Here is a 17,405-nt window from a genome sequence, read left to right on the forward strand (position 1 = left end):
ACAGCATTATATGAGGAGTCATGTTGTTTTGGTAGAAAAGAGAAGGCAGAGTCCACTGGTTAAGGTATTGTAACGTCACAATTGTAGGGAAGCACAAGACCGCTTTTCCCAAAGCCATATTCCTTTTTAGTGCCACTAATAGCTCAGACATGATTGCTTTGCTTTATCTGCTGACTGGAGCTGGGTTTAGTCTATCCTTAACTGACCTGTGGGAAAGTCATCAAGAATTTGACATTCTCACCAGCCAAGGAAAGCTGCTATTTATTTAAAAAAATAGAACCAGAATTTATTGCTCTTATAACCTTAAAGGGATACTGTCATGGGAAAAAAACATTTTTTTCAAAATTAATCAGTTAATAGTGCTGTTCCAGCAGAATTCTGCACTGAAATCCATTTCTCAAAAGATCAAACAGATTTTTTTTATATTCAATTTTGAAATCTGACATGGGGCTAGACATATTGTCAATTGCCCAGCTGCCCCAAGTCATGTGACTTGTGCTCTGAAACATTAATCACTCTTTACTGCTGTACTGCAAGTTGGAGTGATATCACCCCCCTCCCTCCCCCCCAGCAGTCAAACAAAAGAACAATGGGAAGGTAACCAGACAGCAGCTCCCTAACACAAGATAGCTGCCTGGTAGATCTAAGAACAACACTCAATAGTAAAAACCCATGTCTCGCTGAGACACACTCAGTTACATTGAGAAGGAAAAACAGCAGCCTGCCAGAAAGCATTTCTCTCCTAAAGTGCAGGCACAAGTCACATGACCAGGGGCAGCTGGGAAATTGACAGAATGTCTAGCCCCATGTCAGATTTCAAAATTGAATATAAAAAAATCTGTTTGCTCTTTTGAGAAATGGATTTCCGTGCATAATTCTACTGGAGTAGCACTATTAACTGATGCGTTTTGAAAAAAACATGTTTTCCGATGACAGGATCCCTTTAACCTTTTGGCTGCCAGTGCACTGCATTATCAAGCAAGTTATCATTACATTAAATTAATCACTTTTGCAATTTAATTTGCATCATGTTTAATAAAGTTAAGCATAGCCACATATTGTAACCTTATTGCATCGTTATAGAGATACACCACCGGATGGATGTTGCCAAGCTGCCAAAGCCTGGAACACAACATGATAATAATGTATGTATTCAAAATAAGACAGTTTACCCACCCGGCACTAATCCATTATACCTACTCTAAAAATAGTGGTTAATGCCAAATGGTGCTTCAGGCTTTAGATTTTAGAAATTTGCCCCATGTGATAAAGTCTTGCAAAGCCCTCGTACATCTATATTGATCAGTAACAGACCCCTGAAGATCCCTTAATCACAGTAACTTCCACTTCTTCTGAGCTTCTCCCAGTAGATTGCTCCTTCATTTATGCAGTGTGGGTAATTCCCATTGCCTCCCAATGTGTGCAGTATAAGTAGAGACCCAAGTAAGATTCGATAGTATATTAAAGTGATACCAACACTTAAACCTATTCTTCAAAATATTAATGTACATTTAGGGGGTTATTTATTAAAGTCTGTTTTTTTTTCTCATTGGTCTTTTAAGGGGGATAAACACAATTTTTTGTGAGAAAAACCCTTCAAATTTGTTGGGATTTATTAAACCCAGAGGGTGTTAAAATTCCAAATAAAAGAGTACTCCAACTCAGACCTGCCGAGTTCATGAAGATGTCCCAAAGATATCCTGATCTGCGCTCAATCATACTAGTTTTTCCCATGAAATAACTTTTCCTGAAAATGTATTGATAAATAAGGGGAACAAATGCGTGTGGATTGGCTCGGAGTATTTTTCAGAAAATTCAGAGAAATTTTCGGATTTTGATAAATAACCCCCTAAAAGTTAACTATACCTATACTGTAGGTCATGTTGATCTGATAGGTCTTCTATCATTGTTACTAAACCTGACTGTTTTACCAATCTTTCTCAGCCTCTCAGTTACAGTTTCTAATGCTAACTGAGAACTGCTGCACAAATGGGGGAGTCGATAGGTAAAGTAAAAACATAGAGAAAATAATTTTTTGGCAAAATATGTCTCATTCAAAGACAATATTAAGATAGATGTAAAAAAGGTTTAATTTCTGGTATCAGTATCTATTTAAAAAGATCAATAAAACTGCTGTTTGGTGAAGCCACTCAACATATTTGCTTGTTTTGCTCCTATCAGCTTTGGAATTGAAACTGCTATATCTCTGGGTGCATTTATCCTCACAGTGCAGAAGTTAGAATAGAAAAATGTATATAAACATGAACCAAATAAAATAAAAAATGTTTTGCCAGGAACAGTGACCCTGACAACCAGAAAGCATTTTCACTTGCAGGATGAAAAGAGGCAGAATATAAAAGTTTTATCAGTCGCCAACTTTAAAAAATAAAAAGTTAAGGCCAGCTGAAAATGAGTCCACATACAACATATATGTTAATGAAGGTGAGCTTCTCATTAATATAATACCATCAAAACAATATGAAATACCTGGGCAAACTTTGCAGCATTTACCATCTATCTTCTGTGGATATTTACATGTATATTGCTCTGGGCAGCTTATTTTCTTGCATTCTTGTTTTGTGAAATTGCAGGTACAGAGCACACATTCCACCACTCCAAAGGCTCGTAAGGTGGGATGCCAAGATTCTCCATGGGAGTATGTCTTCCCATTTGACACACATACTGTAAGAAAACATGGCATGCAACAGGATTTGATTAAGATTTTGACATTTTCCTGGATCTACATGATATACAGTAAATAAAGCAGTGCTTGCTAAAGCCAACATTACACAACATAAACAACTAGGAGAGGAGAAACAGTGACATAACATGCAAAATAGTGATGTAGTAGCAGTGTTAGTTTATAAAATGAGATATTTAAAAAGAAAACACACAGAAAAGCTAAGCCGTGATAAGTTCTCATAAAGATTTCTATCAAATGCATCACTCCCCAAAGCAACTTAAAGTGAGACTGACACCTTCCTTTAAAAATCATAGGAACGTGTCAGTATCAAGTAGCTGCTGCACCCGGAATAGTTCCCCTCAAAGCCACACCAGCCCCGCAAACCTGTGCTGAACCGACCCTCCGACACGGCTAAAAGATCTTCTGTGCTGTTTCAGAGATGCTGGACTGGGGGCGAATGAAAAAGGGATTCAGCCTATGGAAGGATCGCTCCGCCCTCAGCCCAGCGTCACGAAAGCAAGGCAGCCATGTCAGTGGTTCTGAAGCACAGAGGTTGAGATACAGCAGTTATTAACCTAAGAACTGTGCTTGGCCTTAACACCTACAAAAGCCTGTCCAGTTAACTGTATAATGGCATCTTCCATATTCTTCAAGTGTTTATAATTGGAGCTGTGCCTGCTGTTTCCTGCATATTCTCATACTGACTGTCAGCTGAGCAAATAATCCATTACTATTGAATAACAAATTTTATTTAAAGGAACGGTCAGGGTAAAAATAAAAACTGGGTAAATAGATAGGCTGTACAAAATAAAAATGTTTTCTAATATAGTTAGTTAGCCAAAAATGAAATGTATAAAGGCTGGAGTGACTGGATGTCTTACATAATAGCCAGAACACTACTTCCTGCTTTTCAGCTCTCTAACTGTGAGTTAGTCAGCGACTTGAAAGGGGGCCGCAAAAGAGACATAACTGTTCAGTGAGTTTGCAATTGATGCTTAGTATGCAGCTCAGATTCAAAAGCAAACAGGTATGACCCATGTAGCCCCCACCTTTATACATTACATTTTATAACTATATTAGAATTTTTTTTATTTTGCACAGGCTATATAGTTACCCAGTTTTTATGGCATAGCTATAGAGGAAGCAGACCCCGCAGTTGCAGGGGGGCGCAGATTGTGGGATCTGCTTCCTCTATAGCTAATAGAACTCCCACTACTCCCCAGCAGCTCTCTTTTACCGGCAAGGAAGGGGGAAGCAAGGTGGTAGTGGGGTAGTTGAGGCGGGTTGGAGGTGGGACATGGGCAGGGCGGAGGCGGGATGGTAATTGGGCTGGAGGATAGGAATCGGAGTGTGCCACTGCCTACAATAAGAAAAGACCTGATTGGTTTGCTATGGACAACATCACCTGTGATGTTTTTCTCCACTGTTTTACATAGTCAGTAAATAGTCTTACTAATACTTTGATTTGTAAAAGCAGATTGGAGATGCAATGTACCTTTCCCGTGCTTGTGGTTGTTGTTGATGATAATCTGCACGATAGTTCCCGAGGCCTGTTGAGGATCTGAGAGGACTCCACGATTACTTCTTGTGTTGGAGATTTTTTGATGTGAGTTGTCTGTTTGCCTGCTGTGGCCAGGTGAATGGTCATGGGCACGGTGATAGGAGTGTCTCTGTACATCAGAATAAGTAAGATATAATAAACTAGTTTTTAACATTACAAACTCTTACCACAAAATGCTTCATTCAAGGCATGCTTTTGATCTGTGCAATTTACATTGCAAAATTGCCTCTGTGGGCTCAGAAATATTAACATGGTGTAGCATAGTCTGTGAAATGAGCAGTACTGAAAAGCTGAGTGTCTTGTCAATACACCACTTCCCTCCATTGCTTCCATGAATAAAAGTTCAATGTGCAATGATACAGTACAAGCATATGTGTAGCTACAATAGGAGCAAAATCACTTTAATTAAGAATGTAGGAGGGATTTTTTCCTCTTAAACACTATTAGAGGCATTGCACACCACCACAGATTATATTCTTACCGCTTCTCTGTTAGCAGGCTGTCTGTAGGTGGCTGGTTCGTGATGCTCCCAGGGTAAAATTCCATCTCCTTAAAAAAATTAGATGTTAAGAAACTAATGAATCCATGTTATAAAACAAAAACCACAATGCTTAACAATTTCTAAAGCATGGGCATTACTGTAATTATGAGCAATGCCATAAGAATAACCTAGTTTGTGTAAAAGGAGGGTCATTTGTTCATAAACACGTCATTTATGTCTGACCTGTGATAGCACAAATCAAAAACTGTGGTACCGTGTTAGCCAGTAGCAAAAATAACAATAAAAAACAAACAAATGCAAAAAGTACTGTAGAAGTGATACCTATATTGGCTAACAATAAAAACACATTGCAAGCTTTCGGAGCACCAAGGCCCCTTCGTCAGGCAAAAGTTTGTGTTCCGAAAGCTTGCAATGTATTTTTTATTATTAGCCAATATAGATATCACTTCTTCAATACTTTTTGTATTTGTTATTTGACCTGTGATACAAAGGTACTACAATCAGAATTCTTTATTATGAAGACACACTGGAACTCTGAGGGTTAGAATATAGTTCACAGTCCATTTATAGCTCTATATTCACTTTATAGGAGTTTTCAGAGAATATGTATCAAAGGGTGAAAATAGATAAATTTGCTAAGGAGAGCATTTTACTAAACAACTATGAAATTGGTAAGCACTCACCAATCTTTATCCTCTTTAGAACAATGCCTGCTACATGTTGTCCGCTCAACAGGCATAAGGGGAACTAAAGTCTAAAATAATAGAATAAGTCTAGAATAATGCTAGAAATGCTGTAGAAGCTGATACAGCAAGACTGGTTAATAATCAGAATATGCAGACTGCACTGGGCCTGCAGATACAAATTTCTACACAGTCGCTGGCTGCGTTATAGGGAAACAATCAAAGCTGCTCGAGTTCTGGGAAGTAAGTTGAAGACACTCGTGTCTGGGGCATGGCATGAGTGCTAACCTTTCCTAAGTGCTAAAATTTCACAAGTGCTTAGAAATGACAGTTAAACAAGACAGTTGGACAAGGCATTGACAAGGCAAAAGGACCCGGATTCCCCTGCAATCAACAGCGAACCATCTGGGATAAGAAGAAAACAGATTTGCTTGTACCTGCTAGTTTGTTACTTATTACTCCAAACATGCTTTATCCTGCATTTCTCCTCCTTTCACTCTCATGCTTCATAAAACATTTTTCACTACCTCCTCCATCAAATCCCAGTTCTATACAAATCTCAGCCTCTCTACTCTCCTCTCCTTCCCTCTCCACACATGAAGTTTATAAAGTACTCTGTTTAGCTATTCCACAAAACTCCTCCTTTTCATACAAACCAAGGACTTATAAATCCCACTGTCACTTAATCTATCTTTCCTTTCTATTGCTGGCAGCTGGGGACATTTCCCCAAACCCTGGCCCTTACCCCATCCCAGTTATATCACGACCACAAACTCCTTCTCTCCGGAGCAAATTCAATCAGTACAGAACACTTACTCCTATACCCAAAAACCCAGTTAATCTTTCCTGTGCTCTCTGGAATGCCAGATCTGTTTGCAACAAACTCACCGCTATACACGACCATTTCATTGCAAATTCCATTAACCTACTTGCGCTTACTGAAACCTGGCTCTCTCCTACTGACACTGCCTCACCTGCTGCCCTGTCCTATGGGGGCCTACACCTTACTCATACTCCTAGACCTGGTAACAGACCTGGAGGTGGGGTAGGTTTGCTTCTCTCTCCCCGCTGTACTTTTAAAGTTCTTCCACCTGTTCCCTCTTTATCATTCTCCTCATTTGAGGCTCACTGCATTAGGCTCTTTTCTCCTGTTTCACTCTGCATTGCAGTTATATATCGACCACCAGGACCAACTGCACAATTTCTGGACAACTTTGCAGCCTGGCTTCCTTACTTTCTTTCATCTAACATCCCATCCATCATATTAGGTGACTTTAATATACCCGTTAACAACATCAACAACTCTTCTGTCTCTAAACTTCTTTCACTAACCTCCTCCCTAGGCTTATCTTTGTGCTCAGACTCCCCCTCTCACTCCAATGGTAATGCTCTGGATCTCATATTTACCAGACTCTGTTCAACCTCCAATTTTACTAACTCCCCATTTCCCCTCTCTGATCACAATATGCTCACATTTCAACTCTCACTAACTCCCTCCTCACCCCCTGCTATTCCCCAAACACGTACTTACCGTGACTTGCAAGCTGTAGACGTGTCACATCTCTCTTCTTCCTTTGACTCTCTTCACTCTAATATCTCAGCCATCTCATGTCCTAATGTGGCTACCTCTGTCTACTATAGTACTCTCACCACTGCCCTAAATGAGCTTGCTCCTATAAAAACTAAACGTTCTCGACCCAAACCACTTCAACCTTGGCATACTGCTCATACAAAAGCGCTCCAAAGACACTCACGTGCACTTGAGCGTCGCTGGCGCAAATCCCGTTCAGAATCAGACTTTTGGAGCTACAAATCCGCCCTGCGCTCCTTTAACACCAGCCTCTTCCAAGCCAAACAAACATACTTTACTTCACTCATTAACTCCCTTTCTAAAAAACCAGCACAACTTTTCTCCACCTTTAACACTCTCCTTTCCCCTTCTCCACCCCCTCCATGCACATCTGTCTCTGCTCAAGATATTGCTGAGCACTTCAAAAACAAAATTGACACTATCAGAAGGGACATTACACTACTCAACCCCCCTAGACTTCCACCACCCTCCCTCCACACTGCCCAGTCTCTCCTGTGCTCCTTCACCCCTGTCACTGATGAGGAAGTCTCAAAGCTTCTGGCCTCTTCTCACCTTACCACCTGCCCGCTTGATCCAATTCCCTCGAAACTTCTCCGCAATACCAATCCTTGTCTAATCAAAGCGTTAACTCACCTATTTAATCTTTCGCTCTCAACTGGACTGTTTCCTTCTCAACTAAAACATGCTCTTGTCACCCCCATTCTGAAAAAACCCTCTCTTGATCCCTCCAATCTTGACAACCTCCGACCTATGTCTCTGCTACCTTTCATCTCTAAACTACTTGAGCGCCTAGTCTACAACCGATTTACCTCATTCCTCTCTGACAATAACCTGCTGGACCCCCTACAATCTGGTTTTAAGCCACAACACTCCACGGAAACTGCCCTGACTCGACTAACTAATGACCTTTTAACCGCTAAAGCCAACAATCATTTCTCACTACTAATACTGCTTGACCTCTCAGCCGCATTTGACACTGTAGATCACCCTCTCCTCCTCCAGTCCCTCCAGTCGCTTGGCCTTCGTGACACAGCCCTGTCCTGGTTCTCTTCTTACATCACCAATCGTTCCTTCAGTGTCTCCTACAATGGAGTATCATCTTCTCCCCTACCTCTTTCTGTTGGAGTTCCTCAAGGCTCTGTCCTGGGACCATTACTATTCTCCCTCTATACTTCCTCCCTTGGCAAATTAATAAATTCGTATGGTTTCCACTACCACCTCTATGCTGACGATACTCAAATCTATCTCTCATCTCCTGATCTCAACCCAGAACTCCTAACTCGCGTCTCCTCCTGCCTGTCCACTATCTCTACCTGGATGTCGCAACGCTACCTTAAATTAAACCTCTCTAAAACTGAAATGGTTCTCTTTCCTCCAAGAAACACCAGTAGCATCCCCGAAGTATCCATCATAGTTAACAATTCCACTATCACCCCCTCTCCCCAGGCCCGGTGCCTTGGGGTTATCCTAGATTCTGCCCTGTCATTCACTCCTCATATCCAGTCACTTATTAAATCATGTCACTTCCACCTAAGGAACATATCCAAAATACGATCATTTATCACCCAAGACGCTGCCAAAATTCTTATTCACTCTCTCATCATATTGCGTCTAGACTACTGTAACTCTCTTTTAATTGGCCTCCCCCTCCAGAGACTGTCACCTCTCCAGTCCATAATGAACACTGCTGCGAGGCTCATACACCTCAGCAACCGCTCATCCTCTGCCTCGCCATTCTGTCAATCCCTGCACTGGCTTCCGTTACCTTTCAGAATCAAATTCAAATTAATGACACTGACTTTCAAAGCACTTCACAACTCTGCTCCACCCTACATCTCTGAACTCATCTCTATATACTCACCCACTCGCTTACTTCGCTCCTCTACTGACCTGCTACTCAACTCTTCTCTCATTACCTCCTCACATGCTCGCATTCAAGACTTTGGAAGGGCTGCACCCCTCCTCTGGAACGCTCTCCCACGATCTGTCCGACTTTCTCCCAACCTTTCTGCTTTCAAAAAATCTCTGAAAACGCACTTCTTTCGAGAAGCCTACCCTCACTCTGCTTAACTACCAAACGCAACACCACATACAACACCACATTTCTCACCCACTTACTTCGATCTTGCCCACTCCCACACCTTGTGTCTTACTCCCTTCCCTTTAGACTGTATGCCTATGCATAGGGCCTTCCTCACCTCTTTGTACCTGTATTGATTGTGATGTTTGTTACTCCATATGTTCTATGTATGTAATTCATGTGATGTAGTTGTATAATCACAGTTACTTTACAGTGCTACGCAATATGTTGGCGCTATATAAATACATGTTAATAATAATAATAATAATAAGTTGTGGGGAGGCTCCCCCGTTTGAAAGTATGATTGTTTCCTTGCAGAGCAGTTAGGGACGGTCTGAAGTTTTCTATCTGAAGCTGTCACAGTAAGTAAAACAAAGGGGGAATTTCACTGCATACAGTCAGGTTTATTATAAAAACGGTACACATCTTTTAATTGAGGTATGTTGGAGATAGATTTCTTCTTCTTTAAAGAAAGTAAAAATTGGTCACAACACCATCCAAGCAAAGTTTTGGGCCTGAGCATGTCTTTTTTTCAAGCTTATTAGCTGGACATATGGATCGTTAATAAAACAAATGTATCTACTGTACTGTACAGTTTGTATATGTATATATTGTGGTATGGTGACAAAAAGGTCCCCAGTTTCCTGGGGAAAAGTGATTGATGGTATGTATGTTGGGCCACGGATTCTCAGATATTGTTACTGAGGTGAGACGAGTAGTGCTCTTAGCAGAGAAACACTATGTCTCTCTGCAAGGTTTTTCTAATTGTTGATCCGGTACTGGTCTTACTGGGAACCCGCAAGAGTAGGGTGGGGCGGATTCCCAAATCCGTAGGCCAGGTTTTCAAGAGGCCCTAGGCCTATTTAGTACACCTGATGCTGAGCAGCAGTGCTGAATGTGTGTGAGACAAACTGCTGGTATTGCTCAGCTTCAGGAGAGAAAGCAAAGCATTTATTTTGTGTTAGCCAGGAGGCTGGATATTTCTGTTAAACTGCTGTTTTTTGGTTACCTTCCCCCTGCGTGGGGAAACTTCTGCAGCCGCTGGAAAATAAACGCGGGCAGGAAGCCCTTAAACTGATCCTGGTGTGTGAAGTCGCCTCTTTTGCAGCCTACCAGCGAGTGAACCCCCACAATATGTATATCTATCTATCTATCTATCTATCTATCTATCTATCTATCTATCTATCTATCTATCATGAAAGCTCACAAAGGAACAAGGAAACAGAGCAAAGAATGCTGTCTGGGTCTTGGCAGTAGACTTCTCTGATCACAGAATACCTCCACAAATAGTGTTCTTCCACCAATTCCAAATTTGAGTGTGAGAATGAAAAAACAGATAATGCAGTGGTTATTGCAAAATTAATACTTTAACTACATAAAACCCTGAATATAATTTGGGTCCCATGAAGAAAAAGCTTAGAAGCACTGGTCTAAATATAGGTTATTCATGAAAAAATGTGTAATTTCAAACTGTGCTGCAATAATTGCCACCAGAAAAATTAAAAATCTCATCACAATATTGCCTACTATTTATTATGTGGGGCAGTGTGCCATTACTGGTGCTTCAACGTATTTTGGTGTTATAACTTGACCTTATGTAATATAAAAAGTCTTATCATCCAGAAAGCTTCTCTTTTGGAGAATTGTAAAAAGGGTAAACACCCACAAGGACCCTAAAGGGTTGCTTTATCAAAGATCAAATGGCCAATCTTGAACTGGATATCCTTTATAATGGCTTTCTAAAGGTAAAAAAAGGCAATAAAAGCTCAGACACTGTGGCCCATAGTCCCAGTCTTAAAATGTCTGTCAAAATAAGGGCCACAGTGTTTTTGGGGCCCAGAATTTAATTTGTTGTGTGGCCTAGTAACATCTAGTTACACCACTGGGATATCAACCTATTCTATAAGTGGAAGCTTATGTCGCTTGTAACTACTTTACAGTTTGTTTTTGCGTAAAAGTGCATCTTGGGTGCACCAGGGTTTGCTTCAGTAATGCTAGACGAATATCTAGGGGGCATACACTTTATGTGCCATTTTTGTTAATTTCTGCGGAGTCATATTTCTATTCACTGCCATATCTGGATGTTTGGAGGTGGCCACTTCCCTGCCTTTACCTGACTGCTCCATTTCTTGCTTATTCTATGTATTTATTTTTTTTCTTATTACTAAGCTCAGCTTAGTTTGTCTATTATTACCATTTTCATTAGAGAGAAATTTTGCACTAACAACTTTAGAAGTGTTCTAAAAACATGCATTAATTTATAATGCAAAAAGAAGTTGCACAGCTCAGTATTGTTGCGGGTACTTAATCCATTTAGTCAGCCATTACAATATCAGATATGGATAAATGGGTTAAGCACTTGTGTATGCAGCTTCTATTTGTATTATACATTGACAGTGAGATGTTTATGTTTCCAGGCATCCAGGGAGTAGCACCACCATAACGTAAGTAAAAGTCCTTAAAAAAAATATACCAGGCCTCATTTAAGAGTGGGTTTGTTTTTAGATTTTTACTGTGTATCAAAGGCTTATTGTTACTTAGTAGATGGTAAATGAAAATTATAGAATTTTTAAGCACCTTACAATATCAGTTGGTGCAGTGTAAATATAACAAGAGAAGTTGACATGGCAAGTAAGCTTAGCTGTTTTCGGCAAAACATGAATCTGGCTAGGCAAAGCTAGGCATGGTAATGCTGGGGCATTGTTTGTTCTCCAGACTACCATAATACAGGTATGGGATCCATAATTCAGAAAGCTCCAAATCACGGAAAGGCAGTCTCCCATAGACTCCATTTTATCCAAATAATCCAAATTTTTAAAGATGATTGCCTTTTTCTCTGTAATAATAAAAAAGTACCTTGTACTTGAGCCCGACTAAGATATAATGAATCCTTATTGGAAGCAGAACCAGCCTGTTGAGTTTATTTGAAGTTTACATAATTCTCTAGTAGACTAATGGGGAAATATAATAAATTTCCCAAAGGCAAACATTTATTCGCATTGCAAAATATTTTTGCACTAGCAACCAATATTACATTCCCCCTTAATTTATAAAGATCCAGATTACAGAAGCATTCTGGATAACAGGTCCCATACCTGTATTGCCTTGATGCTCTGCTAGAAGTTGGGTTGGGGTTCAACATAGGTTAGTAACCAGGGGGCTTGGTAGAAGTAAGGGGATACTTATAAAAGAACAGATTATAGATGGCATTGTAAAGGTTTATATAGGCACAAACAACAATTGATTGTTGCAGCAGCATACCACTTACTTGTCTCTATGGGTTGCATCCACTTACCAGACCACTTCCAGGCCAAATATACAATCCAGGCTGCATATGGGGAAGGCACACACCAACTCTGACAATTGCCTTTATCACATTTTATTGCAGAAGTTGATGCACAAGTTTTCTGGGACCAACCCCTTCCTCATGTACAATACATTTTTTATATACATTTTTTATTCAACTATATAGGCACAAAGACACATTTATTTTTCTCACAAGAAATACCAGCCTTACCTGGGCATCGTGTACAGCACAATTGTGGTATATAAACTGGGTTGGTGCATTGTAGACTTGGGCATCTCGCTCTACTGCAAAGAACATTTCCACTCTGAAAGATAAATCTCACATTAACTCTACTGCCAAGCATGATTTTAATATGGGCATCAGAAATCACTTTATGGTCTATTAGTAACTTTAATTGACTATAACTAGTTCTTCTTTGGCTTGTTTTCAGCACACTTTCAACTGTTTTCCTGAGCTAAGGAAGATTTCTGGCCATGGGGTTTAGTGGAGCAAAACTAGTCTCTATTTAAAAATGCAATGCTACATCCAGTATTTAAGACATGGCTTTTACTAAAAACTCATCTTAATTTGGAAGGTGGGGAGCAAAAAAAGCCTTAATTAATTTGACCCAGAAACTCCTAATAAATATGAGGTATGACCTTTATTTATAAAATTCAACATCTCTTCAAAGTGGCTAAAGCTTTTACATTTTTTAGTAGGGAATCAATAAATTCTGGATAAAGCCATACGCCAAATCCTACATAAAAGATTTGGCAGAATACCGAACCTAATTCAGAATACAATTCTGAAAAATCATGAAAAATTGCTTTCTGTAATTTGTTGCTTTAAAGTCACATAAACAGTGTTGAACAATTAGGTAGAGAATCCTGCAAAAACCGCAAAAACCGACTCTAGAGTTTATTGTAAATGTATTTCCCCTTCTATTAATATATAATTTACTGCAATTGCTAATATCAACCACATAGGTTTTTTGTGTGAAACAGCTTAACACAAGACACAAAATAAAATAAAATAAAACAAAGGTCTGATTGGTAGATATGGGTATTTGCACTGGTCCAGTCAGGATTTACTGTATATGAAGTAATGTAATCTATATGAATCTGCCCAGGCCTAGAAATCCATGGCAACCCATCAGATATTTATTCAACAGCCCCATATTCTTTAGTGCTGATTCACAGTACATGATTTGCCGTTAGTTGCCTAAGCCTCTAGGATATCTCACAATATTTAGTATTGATATTTTATACAACAGTAATGATACAAAGCAAATTAATTACATACCAACTCACATTCAAGTGTATTATGCATCTGCATTTAATAAACAGACCTTCTAGGACAGACAAACCTCATTTTCTGCAGAATGATTTCCAACCACCCCTAAATTTATCTTCTCAACAGCTGCCCATGGCACACTGAGCATGAATAAAAGATGTTATAGACAAAGGTGAAGAACTAAATCATTAATGTTATAGGGCTACTAACCAATGTCCCCTATAAGGTGTGCACTTGTGCGTGAGACCACAAATTTTGAGGCCAGTGCACACATATTTTGAGGCCAGCCCAGTACGCACAAAGAAATTTGTGCGAAAACAAAATTTTGTATCAATTCTGCGCACACAGGTTTAAAATGTGCACACAAAATATTTTTTTGTGCACATAGCCCAAAAGGAATTAGAGGGAATATTGCTGCTAACCTCTCTGCTGGTATAAACTCTATAAAATATGACAAGTTATCTTTTAGGATTTAATTCTCTTTTAAATTAAATTTTGATATGCTGTAAACTGACCTAATACAACTTTATTTTTTTCAGGAGTTCTCATATCATATAAAGTATTATATACAGTATAATACATAAAAGCCATGAATATCCTGTAAATGATATCCTTATAAACGTTGAGTTCTGATGTCATCCGTTATAAACGGTGAGTTCTGATGTCATTTCTGTCAAATGACTCACTAAAACTTGTGTATTATACTAAATAAAGTAACCCCAGTTGAAAAATATGAGGATATTAGAAGTTCCCCTTAGTTCCATGTTCCATCACTCCTCTGTGATTTATAATATACTTATATTTTACAAGAGGGGGTACTTTGTTCATTATATAATGTTCTTGTTTTAAACAAACATACCTGATTCCAAAGATTGAAGAAAACAATGATAATAAGTCCAGTACACTATTTCCCAATATCCCTTATGCTGAGAGTGTACAAACTTGTTCCATTGTGAGGTAATGAATTCTGGGATATGAAGTGGGTGGTGAACAGATTCTCTGAAAAGCAGAGGGACTTCAGGTCCCAGAATCCATCACTTTACAATGGAACAAGATAATGGTGGGGTTGCATTATGGTGAGACCCTAGGGGGGTGGGGAACTGGCAAACACACAGATAGCAAACAAATTCACAGGCGTTATGGTTTTCTTTCAATCTGTGTAATTAGGTATGTCAGTGTAAAAATAAAAAACATTGATATTATTAGCTTGAAGTGCATAAACCCAACTGAATAAGCTTGGGGTATATATTCCTAAAGCAAATTACCCCTTTAAGGGAGTGTCAACCCAAATTATTTGCCTAATAAAAGAAAACATAATTCAAGCAACCTTCCAATATACCTTCTTTACATATTTTCTATGGTTTTTCAGGTATTTTTATGGGGGTTATTTATTCTGATTTTTTCTGGTCAGAGTTTTAAAGGGGAAAACACAATTTTTTGGAAGAAAAAAAAAACCTCTACTTTTTCGATGTTGCTAAAATTCAAATAAAAAAGTACTCCATCTAAAACCTGATGAGGTCATGTAGAAGTCAATGGTAGATGTCCTGTTTACAGTTAGAAGATATAATGATCTGCACTGGGTTTTGTACAATAATTTTATAATTTTCGGGTGTCAAAAATTTTAAATGATTTTATCGAGTCTTTTCCCACACCAGATTTTTTCTAGTAAATATATTGATAAATATGGTAAAAATGTGCACGGGAGTTTGTTCAAAGTGGTTTTAAGAAAATAGTGAGAAATTTTCGGATTTTAGTAAATAATCCCCTGAATGTAATGCTACTGAAAACAATGTCAATCCCTGTCTATTCTCTGCTCCGATGGCACAGACTGTGGAAACAATGTAAGACAAGGTAGCTGATTAACATACCTGTCCTTGCTGGGGAACTAAGACTTTTGCTTAAAAAGTAACAACCAAGAGTTAAGCAAATGCTGCTTTTAATAGCAATTATTTTTACAAATACCTGTAACTTTAAAAGCACATTTGTTATTAAATGTATATTTCAAAGTTTATTAGAATTATGTTTCCTTTAAGGCAAATTGTTATTTTTTGTTTGACTTGCCCTTTAAAGTGGAACCAATACTTAAAACAGAGAATATTGTATATATCCTGTATATTATGAGCCAGTCTCTAATATTTTAAATTGGCAGCAGCCTACAACATTTGCTGTGAATCAGCAGAAAAGGTAGATACAGGGGACATCTTTGGAGGAACCGTTCTACTGGTGTATCTATAGAGGAAGCATACCCCGCGGTCGCACAGGGGACCGGGGAAAAGGGGGGCCCGCAGGGTCTGTTTGATCTATAGTGTTGAAATCCCCCTCCCCGCGTTTTTTTTTTTCTTTAAAGTGACGCTTTAGCGAGCGTGCAAGCAGTGGGGGTGGGGAGATGCATGCTCGCAGGAGTCCCTATGCTTGCCAAGCCCTCTGAAAATGTTTCTGGAGGGAGGGCTTGGCACATGACAATGAGGCGTCACTTAACTAGACAAATTATTTTGAGCTTTAGTTCTCCTTGAATCTCTTCCTATTGGATAATTATCATCAAATTGTATTACCTCTCGGCACAGACAGTTTACACAATATACAAGGCCATAGGGCTCTAGGTAAGGATGCCATTTTTCTCCAACATGATACTTTCTGTCTTGGAAGACGCAATATGTTTCTGAATCTAAGGGTGATTGAAAAAGATGTCAGTTATTATTGATCATTTTTCTTTAATTTACTACAGTGGAAAATGGATTATTTTCAGTTGAGCTGATACTGTGCACTTGTTAGAGGTATTTATACCTAGACTCATGCAAATAAAATTAATAAAAGCTGCCACTTTATCTCTAAATGTGCATATTTTTTTCTGCACAATTCTAAAGAGAGCGCTGTTGGTGTCATTGCCTGCAGGGAATACTTTATAAACCTAACCACAGAAGAACTAACCATTAGGTCCTAAAATTGGAGGCAAACCCTAAAGCTGTCAGCACTTCACCCTGTGATAACTATAAAGACGGCAAACACTTCAGCTGAAAAAAGCCTTTCATAGTTTGGCAGCTACTACAGTACTCTAATGCCAAGGAAAGAATGGGCTGAAGGATATCAACATAGACATAGCTTAGACTTGAAAATGAAATGCAAATATGCATACTTCAGTCTATAAAAATATAAAAATAGGCAAACACTATCATTATCAAAGAAGTACACAGTTTTCAGTAACATAACCACAGGGCCCGGGTGCAGGCAGTGCAGCCACCCCCTCCCGAGACAATTTTCGCATCGGTTTCGCTTGCACGCAAACTGTCAGCGGGCCCCAGGGGGTGTGAACCCCCACCTCTGGTAGTTCCACCACAGTTTAAAAGTAAATGATTTTTCCTTCATTTTTAACAAAATGTTTGGGACAAAAGTAGGCTGTGTCATGCTCCGCAGGGGTTTTGGTTGTTACAACTCTCTGCTTACCTGGCATATTAATAATTAATACAAAAATAAACCCATAGTTTTTGAAGTTGTATTAACAATCGACATAACATGTATACAAATTCTGTTTTTGAAGGATGTCTTGTTTTATTGCAGTGTGTTTGCTGTCAACTCTGACATCTTTATCTGTATCAGAGCCCCCATGGGTAGATAATACCTATTTATGCCCTGCCCCAAAAGCCTTACTAGAAATATTACATACATTTTCAAATAAAACATTATGTTTTATAGCCAGTTGATCAGACTAAATGATCGGTATCTGTAAAT

The 17,405-nt window shown here is 39.1% G+C and overlaps 1 protein-coding gene across 1 annotated transcript in view; it reads right to left on the reverse strand.

The window, feature by feature from the left end:
* The window catches only part of chrdl1.S (chordin-like 1 S homeolog), a 34,946-nt gene extending 17,819 nt beyond the window's left edge, over positions 1–17,127 (reverse strand). The window contains exons 1-6 of the mRNA XM_041574680.1: positions 17,121–17,127; positions 16,232–16,344; positions 12,618–12,711; positions 4,726–4,793; positions 4,179–4,353; positions 2,488–2,682 (exon numbers count right to left, since the gene is read on the reverse strand). Coding sequence (XP_041430614.1) covers positions 2,488–2,682; positions 4,179–4,353; positions 4,726–4,793; positions 12,618–12,711; positions 16,232–16,344; positions 17,121–17,127 — 652 coding nt within the window. The remainder of the gene's footprint in view (positions 1–2,487; positions 2,683–4,178; positions 4,354–4,725; positions 4,794–12,617; positions 12,712–16,231; positions 16,345–17,120) is intronic.
* Positions 17,128–17,405: the final 278 nt, after the last annotated feature.

Source organism: Xenopus laevis, chromosome 8S (genome assembly GCF_017654675.1).
Source record: "Xenopus laevis strain J_2021 chromosome 8S, Xenopus_laevis_v10.1, whole genome shotgun sequence".
NCBI lineage: Eukaryota > Metazoa > Chordata > Amphibia > Anura > Pipidae > Xenopus > Xenopus laevis.